At 38.4% G+C, this 21079-nt stretch overlaps 1 protein-coding gene across 1 annotated transcript in view; it reads right to left on the bottom strand.

Moving 5' to 3' along the window:
• The window catches only part of col5a2b (collagen, type V, alpha 2b), a 163764-nt gene extending 158790 nt beyond the window's left edge, over positions 1–4974 (bottom strand). Inside the window, exons 1-2 of the mRNA XM_069936211.1 lie at positions 4808–4974; positions 2643–2763 (exon numbers count right to left, since the gene is read on the bottom strand). Coding sequence (XP_069792312.1) covers positions 2643–2763; positions 4808–4974 — 288 coding nt within the window. The remainder of the gene's footprint in view (positions 1–2642; positions 2764–4807) is intronic.
• Between the last annotated feature and the right edge of the window lie 16105 nt (positions 4975–21079).

The raw sequence follows: 21079 nt of genomic DNA, 5'->3' as shown, positions 1-21079 counted from the left end.
AGGGTGCCCAGATTGCAGTCAAATTGCATTTCCGTTTTGGGGAGTTACTTCTCTATACTGAGGATAACTATTAAAAAGTTAGAAGCTGGTGCTGCTCCCATTTAGTAGCTACAAGATCCAGTCACTATAGAGTAACTCTATGCAACCACAGATAATCTAAAGAAAATATTATAGGAGCTTCCATCTATCAAAGATCAGGAACTAATTAAGTACTTTCTGTGGTTACACAACATTCTAAAATAGGTTCAATTTAAAAAAAATCACATTGAACAAAGATATATGTTGCATCAGTTCAAAAATATGGAGCAAATGTCTCATTGAAGGTAACACTGAATAATTATAACTATCCATTTGAGAAGCAATGTGCATTACTCTGTGGCTTCAGGTCTTGAAGCCATTCAATCCATTCAATCTCCTACCTCATTACTCATTTCCTGATGCATCCATTAAAGTGATTGCTGTTCATTTTCATTCTTTCTAAATTAAAACCATCCTATAATACTGGCTGAATATTTATTGTGTTCATGTAATATTCCCCTTTTGCTATGTTAGCATGTCATGCTATATAGTAGTTATTTTTCTCAAGACCGATACCTGTAAAGCCATTACAGTTACTGATTGAAAATGTGTATGCTTTCTTTAAATTAAATGTTTTCCACTAAACTTAATTTAATGTCCTTCTTAAAAAAATAAGCAGGTAGAGAATATAAAGGCATGAGTCTTTGAACGATATAATTGTTCATATATGTAACAAATGGATAAATTAAAAAATCCAAAGAAATATTAGTCCTGGTAGTTAATGAGTTAGAATATTTGATGGAGGAAGTTTTGGCCAACTATGATGTCATGTTCAAGTTAAGTCACACCCAGAATAAAGTATGTACTTCTGTGAATTGTGTCTTAGAAAGGGTACAACAGAGATTTAGCAGAGGGTTACAATACATCCAAACACAAGATAACTAAGAAATATAAATTATCAAATATAAATTAATCTTCCAATCCTTGAGATAATGGTGGCTAATAGATGATGTGGGTTTTTCAAGTTTAAATTTATTGTCACATGTACCAAGGTGCAGTGAGCATTCCAGGTGGACATCAAGTAAAACAGTAAGATGAGATTATAGACAGACATATTTTTAAGATTGAAAGACACAAAAGAGTGCTGGAGAAACTCAGCAGGTCATGCAGCATTCATAGGAAGCAAATGTATGTAACCAACATTTCAAGCCTGAGCCCTTCGTCAAAGTTTGAGCAGAAAGCAAGCAGGAACCTGAATAAAAAGGTAGGGAGAGGAGATAAAAAGGGGCAGGGGTGAGCACAGACCAACAGGCAAGAGGTAATAGGTAGATATGGTTGGGAGGGCAAAAGAGAAGGAAGCTGAGAATTGATAAGGGGAGGAGGTAGCTCTCTGAATGAAGGAAGAGAGCTGGAGGAAAGGAGATAGAGGGATAGAGAGAGAGAGTGAGAGAGAGTGAGGGAGCGTGAGGGAGCGTGAGGGAGCGTGAGGGAGCGTGAGGGAGCGTGAGGGAGCGTGAGGGAGCGTGAGGGAGCGTGAGGGAGCGTGAGGGAGCGTGAGGGAGCGTGAGGGAGCGTGAGGGAGCGTGAGGGAGCGTGAGGGAGCGTGAGGGAGCGTGAGGGAGCGTGAGGGAGCGTGAGGGAGCGTGAGGGAGCGTGAGGGAGCGAGAGAGAGCGAGAGAGAGCGAGAGAGAGCGAGAGAGAGCGAGAGAGAGCGAGAGAGAGCGAGAGAGAGCGAGAGAGAGCGAGAGAGAGCGAGAGAGAGCGAGAGAGAGCGAGAGAGAGCGAGAGAGAGCGAGAGAGAGCGAGAGAGAGCGAGAGAGAGCGAGAGAGAGCGAGAGAGAGCGAGAGAGAGCGAGAGAGAGCGAGAGAGAGCGAGAGAGGACCTAACAGAAAATGGGAGGTCGATGTTAATTCCATCTAGTTGAAGATGCCTAGCTGGAATATTAGGTGTTGTTCCTCCAATTTGCAGGTGGCCAATATTTGTCAATACATGAGGCCAAGGATAGACATGTCAATGTGGAAATGGGACATGAAATTGAAATGGTTGGACACTGGGAGGTCCTGACTAGTCACACGATAAACAAGATGTAGGAGCTGAAATAGGTAATTGGACCATCGAGTCTGTTCTGCCATTCACCTACTCAGTCCCACTCCCTGGCTTTCTCCCTGTAACCCCTGATGCCCTGACTAATTATATATATTTTAATCACTGCCTTAAATACACTTTATTTTTGTTTTAATTATTACTGCAGGCAGAGCAAAGGTGCTCAACGAAACAATCTCCCAGACTGTGTCCAGTCTCTCTGATGCAGAGGAGGCCACAATGGGAGCACTAGATGTAGATTCACAAGTGTTGCCAGATACAGAAGGACCGTTTCAGGCCCCAAATGGTGGTGAGGAAGGAGATGCAGATGCAAGTGTAGTATTTCCTATTGTATGGGGGGGGGGTAATTAGTGGGAAGGAATGAGTGGACGAGGGAGTCATGAACAGAGCAGACCCTGCACAAAGCAAAGGAGAAGAGTGTCTAGTGGTGGGATTGTTGCAAGAAGCAGAAATTGTGGAGGATAATATGTTAGATGTGAAGGCTGGTGGGGTGGTAGGTGTGGAAAAGGGGAATTCTAACCTTGTTGCTGCCAGTGGCAAGGGCGAGCGTGGGTAAGGGCTGAGTTGATGGTAGTAAAGGATGATCCACATATTTTGAAGGAGGAGAATATCTGGAACGGAACACCTCCTCCTGTGAGCAGCTGTAACAGAAATGAGGAACTGAGAGAAAGTACAGGGGACAGAGTGTGAAGAGATCTAGTTGAGGTAACTGTGAGAGTTGGTAGGTTGGTAGAAAATGTCTTTCAAGAGATTATCTCCAAGATGGAGAAATCAAGAAAGGGGAGAGTGTGGTCAGGATGGACCAGTGAATATGAGGTTAGGGTGAAAGTTAGCAGCAAAGTGAATAAAGCTAACGTGATCATAATGGGTGCATGAGGCAACACCAAAGCAGTCGTCAATATTGTGAGGTTCATTCAGGAGTCTGATAATGGCAGACAAAAAACTGTCTTAAATCTAGTGGTTTTTTTCCAAAACGTTTGGAAATGAATGCAAGGTTAATCATCTTGGATCAATTATGATCTTTTTTATAGTGGAAAAAGCCAGGAACATGATGGTTCAAAGTGATTGAGAAATCCATGAACAGAGATAATTCATTCCAGTAATCAAGTACAACAAAATGTCATGAAATATTGACTTTACAACTAATGATTCCCAAAGAAAATTCTCAATGAGATACTCATTTAAGGACTTGTACTTTGCACGTAATTTATTACTGAATATTTGGGTTTTTTTCTGTACTGCACAGTTTACATTTCTCTCTTTTGTGTTCTTATCTTTTCCATGAGTTCAAAGTTCAGATGTATTGTCACAGTACATACATAACATCACATACAATCCTGAGATTCTTTTTTCCTGTGGGCCAGGTAAAATTTCTACTTAGCAGTGGCACAAATAACTGTACTCAAGAAAAGATACGTATAAAAAAGAGAGAAATACAACCAAATAAAGAATAAAGAGTGACTGTTCCATATAGAAAAAATATTCAGTCATAATGTACAAAGTAAGAGTCCTTAAATGAGTCTCTGATTGAGTTTGTTGTTTAAATGTCTGATGGTGATGGAGAAGCAACATATGACAGTTTACACGACCAATAAGTAGCAATTCTGCCTAGCCTGCAGGAAAAAGAATCTCAGGTTTGGATGTGATACCATTTATGCACTTTGACAATAAATTGAAACTTTGACTTTTGACTTTAACACCCTGGGAGAAGCAACTTCTCCAGATTTGTCTTGTGTCTAATTGCTTAAATCCTGAGTCTGTCCCTTGTTCTTGTCTCACCTACCAGTGGAAGTGGAAAGCAACAGGGTAACATGGAGTTAGAAGGGTGGGAAATAGGGAGTGTGTGGATGACTTAGATGGATGAGAGGGAGAGAGAAATGGACAGAGAGGGAGTGAGTTACTTGAAACTGGATAATTCAATATTCACATTTGGTTGTAGACTATCCAAGCAGAATATGAGGTTGTGCTCTTGAAATCAGCATTTAGCCTTATCATAGAAAAGCAAAAAACCAGAGACAGATGAGTCAGTGTGGGAATGGGAAGGGGAATTAAACTGCCCATCTTCCCTCGCCTTTCTCACTCCTGAAGCAGGATTTTGACCCAGTAAGTCAACTGCCCACTTCCCTCCATGGATGCCTCCAAATATGCTGAGTTTTGTTACTTTCTCTCACAAATTAGAGATGGGAAATATAGGCCTGATATTTTTTTAAAATGAGGGAGAGAAAACATGGGAAACCAGTTAACTTAGAATCAGTAGTGGAGAAGATCATGAGTGACACAACTGAGATACAAGCCCTTCAGCCCATTATGTCTATGTTGGACATCATCTACCGGTCTATACTAACCCCACTGATCAGCACTTGGTCAGAAGCCTACTTTGCTTTGATAATTCAAGTCCTCATTCAGCTGCTTCTTAAATGCTATCAGAATAAATGATTCCATCACCTTCTTAGGCAGTGCATTTCAAATTGCAACCATTCTCTATAAGGGGGAAAAATCTTACTCAGATCCCCTCTAAACATCTTACATGTCATATTAAATCTTTACCATAGGGAAAGTTTCCTAGTATTGACATTATCTACAGCTCTGATAAATGTGCACACCTCAATCTCCTCTGCTTCACTGAAAGCAAACCCAACTTCTCCAGTCTGTTCTCATAACAAAATATTCCATCCCAGGCAATACCCTGGTGAATCTCTCTGCATCCTCTTTAGTACAATTAGTTCCTTCCTTGAGTGCAGAGACCAGAAATGCACATAGATCTTCAGCTGTTGCACAATTAATGTCATATAACATTTTACCAAGACCTCTGTGCCTTTAAACTCCGTGTCTTGACCAAAGGTGGTAAACATCTCATATGCCTTCCTTATCTATCTGTGATACCACCTTTAGGGATCTTTGAGACGTGAAATCCTATTATTCCTCAATACTCCTAAGGCTCCATCATTCATGAAGTCTGTCCTACCCTTAGCTGATCCCCAAATTTAATCGCCTCACATTTAGCAGGATTAAATTCCATCAGCTCTTTCACTTCACAGCTTCATAACATTCTATTACCTAAGCTCATCTTTCTTACTAGCAACAACATGGCCAATGTCCAAATCATCTGAAAATGTATTAATTATACCTCTTCTAAGTTCCCAACATCTATAATAGGTAGGGGTCCCAGCAATGATTCCTGTGGAACATGGCTGATCAGTCCACCAGCTCTCCTACCATCACCCTCTGTCTCTAATTTCCAAGTCTATTTTTAACCCAGTTTGTCAATTTACAATCATTGAAATATACAAAACAGAAACAGACCATTTTGGCCCAACTAGTTCATGCTGACCATCCTAATTCCATTTGCCTGCACAAGGCCTATGTCCTGTTTTTCCTATTCAACTCCCCATCCAAATACATTTTAAATGCTGCATTTATATCTACCTCTCCCAGCTTGTCTTGCAGCTTGCCCCAGATAACCAGATTTCAGATTTGTTGTCAGAGTACGTAAATGACATCATGTACAACTCTGAGGTACATTTTTCCTGCGGACGAGGCAGAGTTATGACTTATTGGTAGTACAAAACAAAACTGTACACAATGTATACATATAAACAAACTGTGCAATACAGAAAGGGAAAAAATAACAATAAAGTACAAAAATAAGGGTCCTTAAATGAGTCCCTGGTTGAGTTTGTTGTTGAGGAGTCTGGTGGTGATGGGGTAGCAGCTGTTCCTGAACCTGATGGTGCGAGCCTTGTGGCACCTTATCTTTTTCCTGATGGAAGCAGTAATAACAGAGACCCGGTTTGTGCTGGGTGGTATGGATCCTTGATGATTGCTGCTAATCTCTGATGGCAGCGTTCTCTGTGGATGTGTTGAAAAACTTACACTTTGGATTTTACATTAAGTCTTTGTCCTAGATATACATTTGGCAACCTTGGAGGGGGGAAAGAAACAACTATATCTTTCAATCTCCAGCCATCCATTCCAGCCAGCAGGTTGGGTGAATCCCTTCTGCATTTTCTCTATCGCTACCACAACCTTCCTCTGATGTGGCAATCAAAACTGTATTAATTACTCCAAATGCGTCCACCCATATGTATTACATAGCAACAACATGATATTTTAACTCTTGTGTTGAATTCCTTGGCCTATGAAGGCAAGCATACTCAATGCTTTCTTCATAAACTTCTCTCACTGTGAGTCTACTTTCAGCCAGCTAAGACTTGCACCCAAAATTTCCTCTGTACATTAAATCTCCTATTTCCTCTGCCATTTACTCTCTTCATCTGACTAGATTTTGACTACCCAAAGTGAATTATCTCACACATAATTAGATTATGTACCATCTGCCATTGTTCTACCCAACTTACTTTAAGTCCCTAGCTCTCTAAATATTTGGATCAACCTTCCATAATGAATCTTGCAAAGTTTACACTGAAGTGTTCTGAAAAGTAAATATTAACCACAATGCCCTCATCAATCCATTGAGTTATCTCATCAATCTATTTAGTCAAAAATATCAATTTGTCAGTTTGGATATCACAGAAAAAATCTGTATCAAATATCTCTGATCAATCCTTGTCTTTTTTGTGGCTTTTCCTTGTATTTGAGGATGATGGCTTTAGTTTCATTGATCCACAGAGCAAATATATCTGTGTGTGTATTTGTTTAACATATACTCCAAGAAGCACATGATACTTCACAAATCAACCAACTAATTCCAATGGCATGGAATCCATGACAATTGGAGCTGATAGATTTGTTGCAGCCTTCATCTGCCTTCACAGCCATTGAGTTCAGAGTAACTTTGTCTGCCTGTTCCAGCATTGAGGACTTGGTTGGATTGTTCTTTCTCAGGGACCTCACCCTCAACCTTATCGCCTTGGGTGACCCTACCAGGAGCATAGCTCCAGATGGCATCACTCTTGGGATCTCAGGACCACACAAGCTTCTCCACCACAACAAGGTGACAATCCACAGAGAGGTCTTTTTTTTTTTAATGTTGATTATAAGCATGTCCCTCAGAACTTTTTGCCAATAATTTCCCAACCACTTTCCTGATTTATCCCTGGCTACCCAAAGTAACAAGTACAAGTTCAAGGATATTTTCAGTATTTTGTTTTTCAGTACTACATCTCAAACTGTTCAAAAATTATTTGAAATTTCTTGAAATTCAGTAAGACTGCTATGAAATAATCAATGCAATTGCAGAAGGAAAGAAAGTTTAGCCTGACAAGCTTTCTGCATGACCTAACGCAGTGTGGGTTACTTACCATGCAGATACACATCTGTTTCATCAGTTTGACACACAGGACAGCAGCTTCCAAATGGGATGAATGGTCTCTCACAGTCAAATAATTCATCACAGGTTATCTCATCGCACAGTATTATTCCTTCATCACACACACAGATTTGACAGGGCTCTGGCTTCCAAACATCTTTGTTTTGGTAGGAATAGCCATATTGAGTGCATTTTAAAGGATCTAGAAGAAACAGAAGGAAAATAAATTAGTGATAATAAGTACCTGGATATCATGCCTGTTTAATCCAAAAGAAATATCAAAAATACTGTTCAATTGTATTCATTTGCAGCAAGTCAACAGCTACAATTGTTTCATGATGGAGGAAGCAAAGTTTGGAATAAACAGATGTGTACTTCACAAGAGGAGAGGAAAATTTGACTCATTTCCTTTGAGACCAGGAAAAAGAATGAGATCCGCTATGGAGACATCTATACTTTACGAAATAAGTAACAATTTAATATTGAATGATCTAACAGAAGGAGTAATAGAGATACAATCTTTTATGAATAGTAAAAAGACCCTAATTTTTAAAATTTATTTATAAGAATGTTAGGATGTAGCATAGAAGTTCCCAGAATGGGTTATCAATCTATTCTAAATTTCATGGCTCTGTTACAAATATTTCCATTTATTTCCTGGAACTCTCTCTCTTCCACAAAGAGAAAATTCCTTCAGATGGCCCATCTTTAGCTCGTTTTTCTCTGACCTTTGTATCAGTCTTGGTTTTATTCTGCACTTGCCAAACTAAACCTTTCTTGTCTGGAACTGTATCCACAATTTTCCCTACCAACCAAGAATTTCTTGGTAAAGAATCATCCATGATAATTACAACATTTCTGCATGCAAAATTGTGTTTAGCTTTAGACCATTTTTATCGTTCTTGTAATAACAAAAGATATTCTTTAATCCATATTTTTTCCAAAATAAATCTGCAAATGTGGGTTCATTAGGTAAAACTCTGTCCTGTGGAAAATCTGCTATTTGTTGTTGTCCAAGTTTAGTATTTGCACATTGACAATTAACGCATTTTGATATAATTCTTTTGATCAATGCTGAAGCACCAAGTATTCAATATTTCTGACGTAGTTCTGATAACACGTGATTACAAATGCCATGACCTCTTTTCTCATATATATATTGAACAATCAAATTAGAAACATGAAACCCCTTCGCTAATATAATTGAATGTTTCACCTCTTCTGGCATTATTGCTTTTTCCAATCTTCCTCCTACTCTCAATACATCATTTACAAGAATAGGATTTAGCTTATACACATGACTTGTTTTTGTAACATTCAGATTCTTCTTCAATTTTGATATATCATTATCAAACGCCTTTTTCTGACAAAAATTAATTATCTCAAATTCGGCATTCATCAATTCATCAACTGTTAGGTAACAGCTTTTTTGAGTCTTCAGATTCTCTTTCTTGATACGATTAAAAGGATAGTTTTTAACCTAAGAATCCATGCTACACTCTTTCTCAAACAAAGCCATGAAGAGTGATAGCAAATTAATTGAATGATCAGATCATTTTCATTAGAGATTTGAATAGTATTTACATTAGTATTTTGGATTTCAGGATCCTCCATTGAAATTTCATTCCAATCTTCTTGAGACCGTGAAAGAAATTGAAGACCGGACACCAATATGTTGACAAATGATTGAACTTTTGATCCTCGTGAAGCCACATCATCTGCATTATCCACCATTTTAACATATCTCCATTGATTAGCATGTAAAACTCTCTTGATTTCATTTACTCTGTTAGTCACAAAGGTACGAAATCTTGTAGTTTTGTTATTAATGTATTTAAGCACTGATGTACTATCAGTCCAAAACATAGAGTCTGCTAAATTCCATCTGCAATTCTTTTCTTAACATAGTGTCCATTTTGCTCACCATAGTAATGGCATTCAATTCCATCCAAGGTATGGTGACTGGCGTTAATGGAGCCACTCTGGCTTTTCCCATTACGAATCCACAATGTACTCGCTCTTGGTTATTTTGTAGTACTAAATAACTGACAGGTCCAAAACCACCTTCTCTTGCATCAGTAAAATGGTGTAACTGAGCAACTGTGGCAATTCCAAAGTCTGTTGGTTTAAAACATCTGTTGACTACAAAATTTTCTCACATTTTAAAACTCTCAATCCAATTTATCCAATCTTGTGCGATCGAATCTGGTGTAGTTTCATCTCATCCAAATTTTCTTCTGCATAATTCTTGCAGAATTTTCTTGACCATTTATACTACCAGTGCCAATATTCCCAAAGGATCGTATATTGAGTTTACGATCGAAAGAATATCACTTCTTGTTAAAGGCTGTTCTTTGAAAACAATTTTAAATTCGAAAACATCAGATTAAACACACCATTGCACCCCTAGAATTCTTTCAATAGGTAGAACGTCACAATCCAAGTTGAGATGTTTTATCTTCTTTGCTCTTTCTCCCTCAGGAATAACAGCCAACACATCTCAACTGTTGCTAATCCATTTCATAAGGAAGAAACCTCCTTTATTACAGATCTCCTTTAACTCTTGATAAAGATCTATTCTTCTTTTTCTGAAACCACTGAAGTAAGACAATCATCAAAATAGAAATTATTTCTGATGATGTTTATAGTTTGAGAACTAAATTGCTCTTCATTATCTTCAGCACATTTCCTGAGAGCAAAATTTGCACAACTTGGTTAAGAAGTTGCTCCAAATAACTGAACTGACATTCCTTATTCATTCATATCTTTATTGTAAATGCCATTAGGTCACCATAACAATCTTCTAATGGTACTTTTATTTGATGAAACATCACTTCAATATCTGCAACAATTACACATATTAATGTACTGGTTAAGTCTGGACTTTGAAGAAGTTGAGAATTCAATGAAACTCCTTGAAATGATGCTCCACAATCAAATACTACATGAAGTTTCTTCTTTTGTGGATGTATAACTCCATGATGAGATAAATACCATTTTCTATCATCTTTACGTTCCAAGAAATCTTCTTGTACCTTTTCTACATAACCCTTGGACGTCATGTCCAACATGACATTTGTATTTTCCAGATCAAAGGGAGAATTTCTCTTGAATTTTCTCTTTAAATTCAGAATATGTTCTGCAATTATTTTATTATCTGGGTTACAAATTTCTATCTTCTTCAAAGCTAATGCTACACAGTAATGTCCATCAACATGTTTAACAGAATTTGAAACTAAATCCAGAAACTGCTTGTCCTCTTTTAATGGTTGTTGAATATCTTTGAGGCATAATTTTAAATTATTGTTCCCTCAGATCATTAAGTTTCACATCCGATGTTCTGTTGACATTCACATTCAACGTCTCCTCATCATTATACATTTTTTCTCCTTATGGTCCATTGATTGTCCATCCAAGCAACATTTTCACAGCATAAGGTCTGTCATTTTGACTATTTATTACTTCTAGAGTTCAAGAGCTTTTGGTACATCTAATCCAATTAGCATTTCAATCTTGGCAACCATCTTGGGTTAGCAAAGTCAAGAAAATTACTATTATCAAGCCACCCACTACTGATGTCTCAGGATCATCAACAATCAGCAACATTGCTGACTCATCACAGGAAAGCCAGGGCAACAGGGCAGGTACTTTGTTCTTTCACTTAGCATTCCGCAAGGTGATAAAATTCTCATCATTGCTATCAAGCAACACTCATTCTCAGAAACCTACCTATTAGTGCACAGTTTGGTTTGCGACTTCCTTATGTGGACAAAATTTGAGATGCATCAAGACAACATTTAACTGAGTGTCAGATCAAAGAGCCTTAGAAAAATCAAATGGGTATCAAAGCAATAGAAGTTTAATGGCTGGAGTCAGACTTTGCACAAAGACAGATGCTTGTGGTGGTCAAAGGTCAATCACTCCAGATCAGCACTTAAGCATAGGAGTTGGTCAGGGCAATATCCTCGGCTCAACCAACTTCAGTATCTTCATTAAGGATATGTTTCCCCATAAAGTTCAAAGTGGGGATATCTCGTTGATGACTGGATAATGTTCAATTCCATTCACAATTCCAAAGCCAATAAAGCAGTTCATGCTTGCCATGGGAAGGTATCAACAATATTCAGGCATGGGTTGAGAAGTATCCACAAAAGTATCTGGCAATGACCATCTCCAATACGAGACAGTCTTACCACCTAACCTTCGCACCCAGTGGCATTAACATCGTGGAGTGCTCATCAACAATATCTCAGAAATTATTATGGATCAGAAATTCAAACAGAATTACTGTATAAATGCTGTGCATGAGAGCAGCTTAGACCCTGCATAAAATGAATCACCCTGACACTACAGGCACAAGTCAAGAGCATGATGGGATACTCTCCACTTCCCTGGATGAAAGTTGTTCCAACATTATACAAAACAAAAATAACATCGTCCAAGAGAAAGAAACTGAATGGCAGCTCCTCAATTCCCTAAACTTTCATTCTCTCTCCCACTGCAGGGTAGTAATTGAGCTCACCATCTATGAAATGCACTGACGTTAATTGTCCAGGATACTCTGACATCATTCCTCAACCCAGCATCCTCACCACCAAAAAGAAGCCAATCAGCACCACACCACGTGCCAATTCTCCTCCCCATTGAATTCCATCCTGATTTACCTTCATTGTCACAGAATATAAATCCTGAAAAATCACTCGCAAACTTCCCTCGAGGACTGGAGTGGTTCAAGAATGCAACTTAATACTATCTCAAGTTCAATTATGGAAGGGTATCCACGTTCCTAAAATCAATATAAAGCCCACTAAATCCACAGTTGGAGAAAAATTAGCTAAATGGAGGAAGCAGATTGGGAATAGAAGTGTTATTGGTCAGGAGAATTACAGAAAAATTATGATAATAACTGCTGACTGAAATCTGAAGGCTACAGAATTTAGGAAATGTATTAACATTCAATTTTGCTAAGACTGTGTGAAGGCCCACTTCTTTCATATTGTTTGTGGAGGCTTACACAAGTTAACACTAAGATGAGATAGTTAAAATTTGCATTAGCAAAAATTGGAGGAATGCATGTCTGTCCATGGTCTTGTGCACTGCCAAACTGAGACCAAATTTAAATTTAGACATACAGCGTGGTAACAGGCCATTTCAGATGTACAATAACACCCAACTAACCTACATTCCGGTACATTTCAATAGGTGGGAGGAAACTGGAGCCTGGGGAAAACCTACGTAGACACAGGGAGAATGTACAAACTCCTTACAGACTGCATGGGATTTGAACCCCAGTCTCGATCATTACCACTGTAACAGCATTCTGTTAACTTTGCCATTGCAGGAACAACACCTCACATTCATTTTGGGCACCCTCCAACCAGATGGTATTAACATAGACTCCTCCAGTTTCTGTTAGCCTGTTCATTTCTCTCTTTCCCTTCACCTTTGTCTCCTTTCCTCCAGCTCTTCACCCCATCTCTCTCTTTTCCTGTCCCTCTGCCTCCTTTCACAGACCCCTGATCAATTCTCAGTTTTTCTCTCCTATACTCCTTTCCATGACAACTATTGCCGCTTGGCTGTTCGCCTGTACTCCTCCTCTTCCCTCTCCTTCCCTCCTCCCCCAACCTTTTCATTCAGGCGCCTGCCTACTATTTGCTCATACCTTGACGAAGTGCCCAGGACCAAAACTTTGGTTTTGTATCTTTACCTCCTATAGATGCTGCAGAACTTGCTGAGCTTTTCCAGCACTTTTGCTTATTATATTATCAATGACTTGGATGAAGTTCTCAAGAACACCTAAAGAATGGCAGGAGATTCGGAGCTAATGTGCTCCATTGTTTGTGTCAGGGGAAGACAATCACATATCAGGGGAGTTAATCAAGGCATATTGCAAATGCTGTGATGGCAGTTTTAATGCACAAAAGTGCTTGAGAAATTCAGCAGGTCATGCAGCGTTCTTTATGATTACAAAGATACATCACCAACTTGATGAGGAGTTTAGGCCTGAAACTATGGTTATGGATCCTTGAAATCATAAAAAACGCTGCATGACCTGCTGAGTTTCTCCAGCACTTTTATGCATTGAGATAAAATCACAAATTGGTGTTTGCTTCATCCTTTTTTTTTTTGACCACATCTCCCCGGGACATCCTGATATTGTTTTAGACTGCTCCAACTTTTCCTACATATTCAAAACCTGCCAGTTCTTTATTGAGATTAGCAAATAGCAGTTTGTTCCCAGATTTCAGAACACCTTGCAAGGCAGTCCAGAGAAAGTACCCTCTCATGGTGCTCCTGTAAGTGTCGGTGTCAATTTGCTTCAACATCAAGTCATCACCTTTATTTGTCATTCCCAACATGCTTGCACTGTAAAGATGAGATAGCGTTTCTCCAAGACCAAGGAGCATATTCACATAAATATAAGTTAGAATAGAAGTTAAACACATTAAAATATTAAGACTTGTACAGTAACAGCCCATGGTTCCCTATCCCCAAATGTTCTGGGAGTTCAGGAGTCTGATGGCTTGGGGGAAAAAGCTGTTGCCCAATCTGGGCGTAAGGGCCTGAGTGCTGCAGCACCTCTTACTAGTTGGCAGAAGGGAGAACAGTTTACTTGAGGGGTGTGTGGAGTCCTTCACTTTGTTTATTGCCTTTTGCCTGCATCATGTGTTGTAAATGTCCTTTATGGTTGGAAGAAAGTGCCCAATTATCTTTTCTTCTGATTTCTCTATCCTCTTCAGGGTCTATACCTAAGTAGGTATAGCTACCAAACCAGGCGGTGATGCAGGTGCACAGGATGTTCTCGATACATCCTCTGTAGAATGTAGTGTGGATGGAGGGTGGGAGATGAACATTCCTCAGCCTTCGCAGGAAGTAGAGACACTAAAAAGGCTTTTTCACACAATCTGGAGGTGGAACAGCAGCAGGTAATAAAAAGTGGCTATAGTAACGATTGTATAGAAGGTGAGAGGCAGAAAGTTAAATGTGGAAGATCTTTGAGATGCATTTATTTCAATGCAAGGTGGTAAATAAAGTGGATGAACTAATGGTGTGGATTGACACGTGGCATTATGATGTGATAGCAATTAGTGAGACTTGGTTGAAGGAAGGTTGTGACTGGCAGTTAAATATTCCAGGATTTCGCTACTTAAGACATGACAGAATTGGTGGGGTACGAGGGGGAGGTGTGGGGTTGCTTGTCAGGTGCTGAGGCAAGATAGACTGGAGGACTCATCGTGGGAGGCTCTGTGGGTTGAACTAAAAAATAAAAAAGGTGAGGCTACAAATATCGGGGTATAATATAGGCCGCCAAAAGAGGATAGGAAACTGGAAGAGCAAATGTGCAGGGAAATAGCTGGGATGTGTTGTAGAAATAGGGTTGTGATAATTGGGGATTTCAATTTTCCTAATATTGATTGGGAAACACCATCAGTGAGAGGGCAGGATGGCTTAGACTTTGTATAGTGTGTTCAGGATTGCTTTTTACAGCAGTGTGTTGAGGTGCCTACTAGAGGGAAGGCAGTGTTAGATCTATTGTTAGGGAACGGAATAGGGCAGGTAACAGAAGTGTGCATTGGTGAAAACTTTGGATCCAGTGATCATAGGTTCTTTAACTTCAACTTAAATATGGAAAGGAATAGGTCAGGTCTGAGGTTGAAGGTCTTCGAGTGGGGGAAGGCCAGATTTGAAGAAATGAAAAGGGATTTGCAGAAAATTGTATGGGCTGATCTTTTTTCTGGAAAGGATATAGATATTTGGAGGGTAATCATGAGAGTACATGATCTTTACGTGCCAGTCAGATTGAAAGGCAAGGTCAGAAGTTCAAGGGAACTGTGGATTTCTAGAAAAAATTAGGAAGTTGGTTCAGGATAAGAGGGGGGAATCTACTAAATTTAAGAAGCAAAAAATGGAGAAGATGTATGATTATTACGTAGATTGCAGAAAAAAACCTTAAGAAGGAAATTAGAAAGGCAAAAAGGTATGAGGTGTCAATAGCTGATAAGGTCAAAGTAAATCCAAAGGGTTTTCACAGATATGTGAATAGTAAAAGGAGAGTTAAAGATAGAATAGGACCATTGGAAAATGCGAGCGGTGAACTGTGCGAGGAAACATCAGATGGGAGAGATATTAAATGATTTTTTTTCTCATCTGTGTTCATGATCATCCCATGATCAGATGTGTACTTTTCAGATCAGAACAGACATTCCTTGTGGAAATCCACATCAGGGAAGCCACTCAGAGAGTAGGGTTAGTGAGATAGGCAACTAGCAGTACAAGCATTAAGAAGAAGGTTTTGGTACATTATTTATTTTATACTTTTGAAACTTTCCAACCCCATCATTTGATTCCAGGTTTTTCTTTTGGCAGTCTGCATTGCACTTCATGGTTACAGAAGACACACTTACTCAACACTGAATCTAATTGATTCTTTTCAACAAACATGGGAACATGAGTGACAAATGCAGGAATAAAATAGTTTCCATTAACAGAAGAAGCAATGGCTTTCAGCAAAACGTAGCGCTGTGCATAATCACAATAGACTAAAGTGCAAGAAAAACTCAGCAGGTCACACAGCATCTATGGAAAGCAAAAGGCCTGAGCCCTCCATCAAGGTACGAGCAAAAAGTAGACAGTCTTCTGAATAAAAAGGTGGAGGGGAGGGAGAAGGGCAGGGAGAAAGAACATGGACAAGATGACTGGTGTTCCTCCACCTGCCCCTTTTTCCTTTCACCCCTCTCCTTCCCCAACTGTATGAGCTTTTTCCTCATACCTTGACCAGGGGCTCAGGTCCTTTGCTTCCTATACATGCTGCATGTCCTGGTGAGTTTCTCCAGCACAATTATGTGTTGTATTATAATCACAATGTCTATTGACTTTCCTGTTTAACATGGAATATAATCTTTGCTTTCTGTTTTCCCGGTCTTCGCTGATTTTCATTGACTCTTGCAGGAATCATAATCCTTTCAGATCACTATAATCTTAATCTCTAATCCTTGAATTAACTCTTCCCATTCTGTCTCCAATTTTCTATCTTTTTTCAATCTTTTTATTAAACATATAAGTAAACAATATACGAGGACAATAGAATACAGAATCGAATAGTAAAAACAAAAACATCAATATAAATAATAAATGTATAACATTATAACATATTGAACAATATTATCCCTTTCTCCTCAATTTGGAATATTCCAAAAAGAGAAAAAATTGTTAAAACTGCATCCAACTACCAACATAAACAAATAACAGCCAAAACAAAAATTGGCTGGGCAGCCTAACCTGAGAGTTCACTGCAAAAAATCAATACAAACTATTAATTTGATCTTTCCCAACAAAAAATAGAAATCACAAGCAGTCTGGAAGGTAAAGTCAAAATACAAATGAACTCTTAAGAAAATAGTTTATAAAAGGACACCAAGTCTCCTCAAGCTTAACAGAGGTATCAAAAGTACAACTTTTAATTATTTCTAAACTTAAACATGACATATCTTGAGAGAACCATTGCATCAAAGTAGGTAAATGAGGATATTTACATTTAAATAAAATGACTCTTCTGGCCAATAGTGTAGTAAAGGCTTCGACCTGATGGGCAGAAGTGGGAGCTTGACCCACCTCTGGAACTATAATTCCAAAAATAGCAGTCAATGGATTAGCTTACAAGCCAATACCCAACATAATTGACAAAGTCTTGAAAATATCTGCCCAATACTTCTCCAATACAGAGCAAGACCAAAACATATGCATTAGTGGGGCCACTTGTGAATTACATCTCTCACACAAAGGACTAACATTAGGAAAGATACGGACCAATTTATCTTTTGACATATGAACCCGATGTAGCACTTTAAACTGAATCAATGAATGTCGAGCACATAATGAAAATGGAAATTAACGGTTCCAAAAATCTTTTCCCAATGTTCCTCTGGGAGAAGTGACTGAAGTTTCAATTCCCAAGCTCCTCTAATTTTATCATTAGAATTTAATAAATTGTTGTAAATATTACCTATTAAACCCTTATGAGAGGGAATCAAATGAAAGTCTGTCTCCACCCATTGTGCAAGCTTCCAACATCTCTGCACTCATTAATGACCATTGAACTCTGGTGGAGGTGGAGGTGGTCATGCATTTTGACGCCTGTTCACAAATCTCTGGAATTCACACCCTAAAGCTCTCAAACTCTTTCCTAAGGACAGGAAACAGTCAGCTCCTGCAACTCCACATAAGATGGGGCAAGGGCCAACATCCATGACAGAATTGTTGTGTGTGTTGCTACCACTGACAACAACCAAGGAGAAATCAGCAATTTAGGAAATATCATTGGCTTTGCATAAAAAAAAAACTGAAGTGAAATGGGAGGAAGGAGACCATATAACTCTGCTGTTCCTGGTCTGATAGGCCAGATTTCCAATGAATTCTCTGTGAATCTTAAAGTGCCGGAAACAAAATTCTTGGTTAAATGGCAACCAAAAAAGATTGCCAGGAAGATAAATAATTTCTAAAAATATGGTGAATATGGTCATTTGTAAGCACTATTCTACTCTATTCATTCAGTAGATATATTCTGATAATAATTAGACCAGTCTTTTCCTTCTTTCACCTCTGTTCAGCCGACACCAGAACAATTCTTCAAGTTTAACCATTTTGATATAAACACCCATCTTACAACATGCATTCAGCCATATTTGGACTTTTATAAAAATATGTATTCATGGTTACCACTCAAACAATGTAGCCATTTAAAAAACAAAAAGATCAATGCTCTTGTAGAAAAGAAAACTGAGCAGAGGCTGATAATCAGTCTATAGTCTGTTTATCCATCAATTTAGTTTATCCATTTTAGAGATAGCATCAATAACTTGTATTGTGCATTAACTATGCATCATGCAAAAGATCCTTTAATTTAAATATATTTAAAGATGTACTGATGCAGATATTATCGCGGGAATTTTTATTGTTTAAGGGTTTGCTGCATGAATGGAAATGTAAAGTTTATTTAAGAACGGAGCAAACTTTAGAATGTGTCTTGATCTGGAGTTGTTTGGGTTTCTTGGTACAAAATATGCATGCCAAATCACTGTGTGTGGTATTCAATGCAAATGCTTTACATTTAAAACAGTTTACAACTCCATTAAACGAGTGTACATCAAGATTTTCACCCAATAATAAACCTTTCCTGTTTACTATAACATTATCTACCCAAGGGAAAGGTACTCTGACAATGTGGAGTGGAAAACAGCAGGCTCCCTTTGACAAAAAGGTGTCAAAATAGATGAAACTGAAAAGACACATAAAAACTCAGATGCTCAAGTCATTCAGCAGGTTCTGGTGGCACCCATGAGTAGAAATAGTCAGTCATCATTTTGGGTCGGAACCCTTTGTCAAGACTCCAGATGAAACTAGAGAAGAATTTTAAAAATATCTCAGTTAGATAAATTTTCCCCTTACTCTTCCCAACAAAACAACTACAATGGCCTTGTTTTCTTTACAACAATTAGCTATAAACTAGTATTAAATTCAAATGATGTCATTGCCAGGAGCCAAGTGGTAGATAGAGCAATTTGTTTTCGTAATAGACAGATATTTGAACTAAGCTGAACGCCATCTGCAGTACCATCACCTGAAGATTTTTATAGACTTTGTAGTTCATCAAGTTTTTTTTTGTGAGTTACCCAAAAAGGAATGAATTGACAGATTGTGCAGATGGGATGGGACTTCAAATTGATGGTCATCTGGATTTTGACTGAGGACTGAGCACTTGTGCATTTAAACTTCTGTGTTGGTGCTTGGCCTGAAAACCAATGGTGATCAGCCATCTGTCTTACACCCTTCGACTTTAATGGAAAAGATATTCTGCCTTTGTAGACAAACACAGCTGAACGAAAACTGCCCACTTTCAGTTTGAATCGCCTCATAAAATGGCTTTGAATTGAAGAAGGAATCTTTATGCAGAGTGTAAGAAAAGCTACTTTACAGATAAATCAAATAATTTTAACAATAATTAATGGGACTGCTCTGCTTTTCTGCTCTGGTCAGAACTTAATGATATAATACCATGAAAGAGATAACAAAATGTATCATGTAATTGTTCACAAATGCTTCAGTCTGTGGTTATAGAGTTAATCATATAATTAATCGAAATATTTGTTGCAACAGACATTAAGAAGGCACAAGAAAACAATTACCGTAAATATGCGTGTATAATGCAAAAAATTTCGTACCAAAATTTGAGCTCAAAGTAGGGGGGGGGGGGTCGCATTATACACACATATTTATGGCAGCGTGAATCAGGCAGGCAAGGGGGAAGAGAGACGGCAGCACGAATACAGCAAGCAATGGGGGAGAAAGACAGCAGCACGAATCGGGTGGAAGAAGAGGAGAGAGGCAGGAGAGGCGGAGAGAGATGGCAGCGCAAATCGGGCGGGCGAGGGGGAAGAGAGACGGCAGTGCGAATCGGGGGGGCGAGGGGAGTTGTATTATACACGGGAGTAAAATTTTTCTCCCTTTTACCCCTCAAAAATGGGGATTAAATTATACTCGAAACGCATTATACATAACATATTTACAGTGATCATTGGCATGATGCTCATCTAAATAAAATCGCCTCCTCCAGAATTTTCTCATGAACAGTATAGTTTGCTAGATTTAAAAAGTTTATCTGAATTCTCCATAAGGTTTGAATAATCAATTTAATAAGATTCTAGTAGCATATGCTGCACATATTGGATGAGAAGAGTAGACACAGATGTTGATGGAATTTATGGAGATAAAAGGATACTAGTTTCTCATTGCTAATTCTGTCTCTTGCCTTTGTGATTTTTTTTAAATCAATTCTTTTTTTTTCCAATCTATCCACAGGCAATTTTAAAAACTGCCTCACAAATGCTGCATTTCAAAAAGTAGATTTTGCTTATAACATTCTGATGTTAGTTTAAGGTTCATGTCCTTTGACAACATCGTTCATCTTCATTTATGGTTAAAAGATCTCTCATGTATAAATAAGGCAGTGATCCCCTCAAACATCACCAAAAGGGGTAAAAAAGCAAATTATCCGTCGTTCAGGTTTGGATTTAGTTAATGCTGATATTAATGGAGCAGCACTAAACATATCATACAGAGGTTTAATTATGTAATAGATACACTGAAAACTTATCCTCTGGTCACAGCAAACTTAGGTGCATGATCCAAAATAAATTGATTCCCAGTTTTCCCACTCAATCACAAATAAGTCTGTGGGATTGGTGCCAATATGGGTAAGGGATTAAAGTACTCTTCATGAGTCTTAATACTGATTTATATCTACTGATGCACAAATGAATGCGAGTACAATATTCAAAGTATATTATAACCAGGGTGCTGTAAATCCTGTATGAATTTAAGAGGACTATTAAGAGATAAATTTACAACCATATTTTTCATGAAATATTACAAATTCCAGTTCACATTGCCCCAGGAGCTTTCAAAGTACATTTGAAAGACAAAAAACTTCTGAGACTCTTGACCAAAACTAAGAAAGCATGGAAGTTAAATCTAAGTTGTTTTCACTCTTCCCAGTTCTGATAAGGGGTCTCAGACTTCAAACCTTAACCATTCCTCTTTCTATTGCATTATTGTAGAATTTTCTGTTTGTATTTCAGATTTCCAGGGTCTACAGGTCTTTATTGATTTCCAGTACTTGAAAAATGCTAGCC

The sequence above is a fragment of the Narcine bancroftii genome, chromosome 4 (genome assembly GCF_036971445.1).
Source record: "Narcine bancroftii isolate sNarBan1 chromosome 4, sNarBan1.hap1, whole genome shotgun sequence".
Classification (NCBI taxonomy): Eukaryota; Metazoa; Chordata; class Chondrichthyes; order Torpediniformes; family Narcinidae; genus Narcine; species Narcine bancroftii.
The sequence above is the reverse complement of the archived record's forward strand: the minus strand, read 5'-3'. Positions and strand labels throughout refer to the sequence as shown.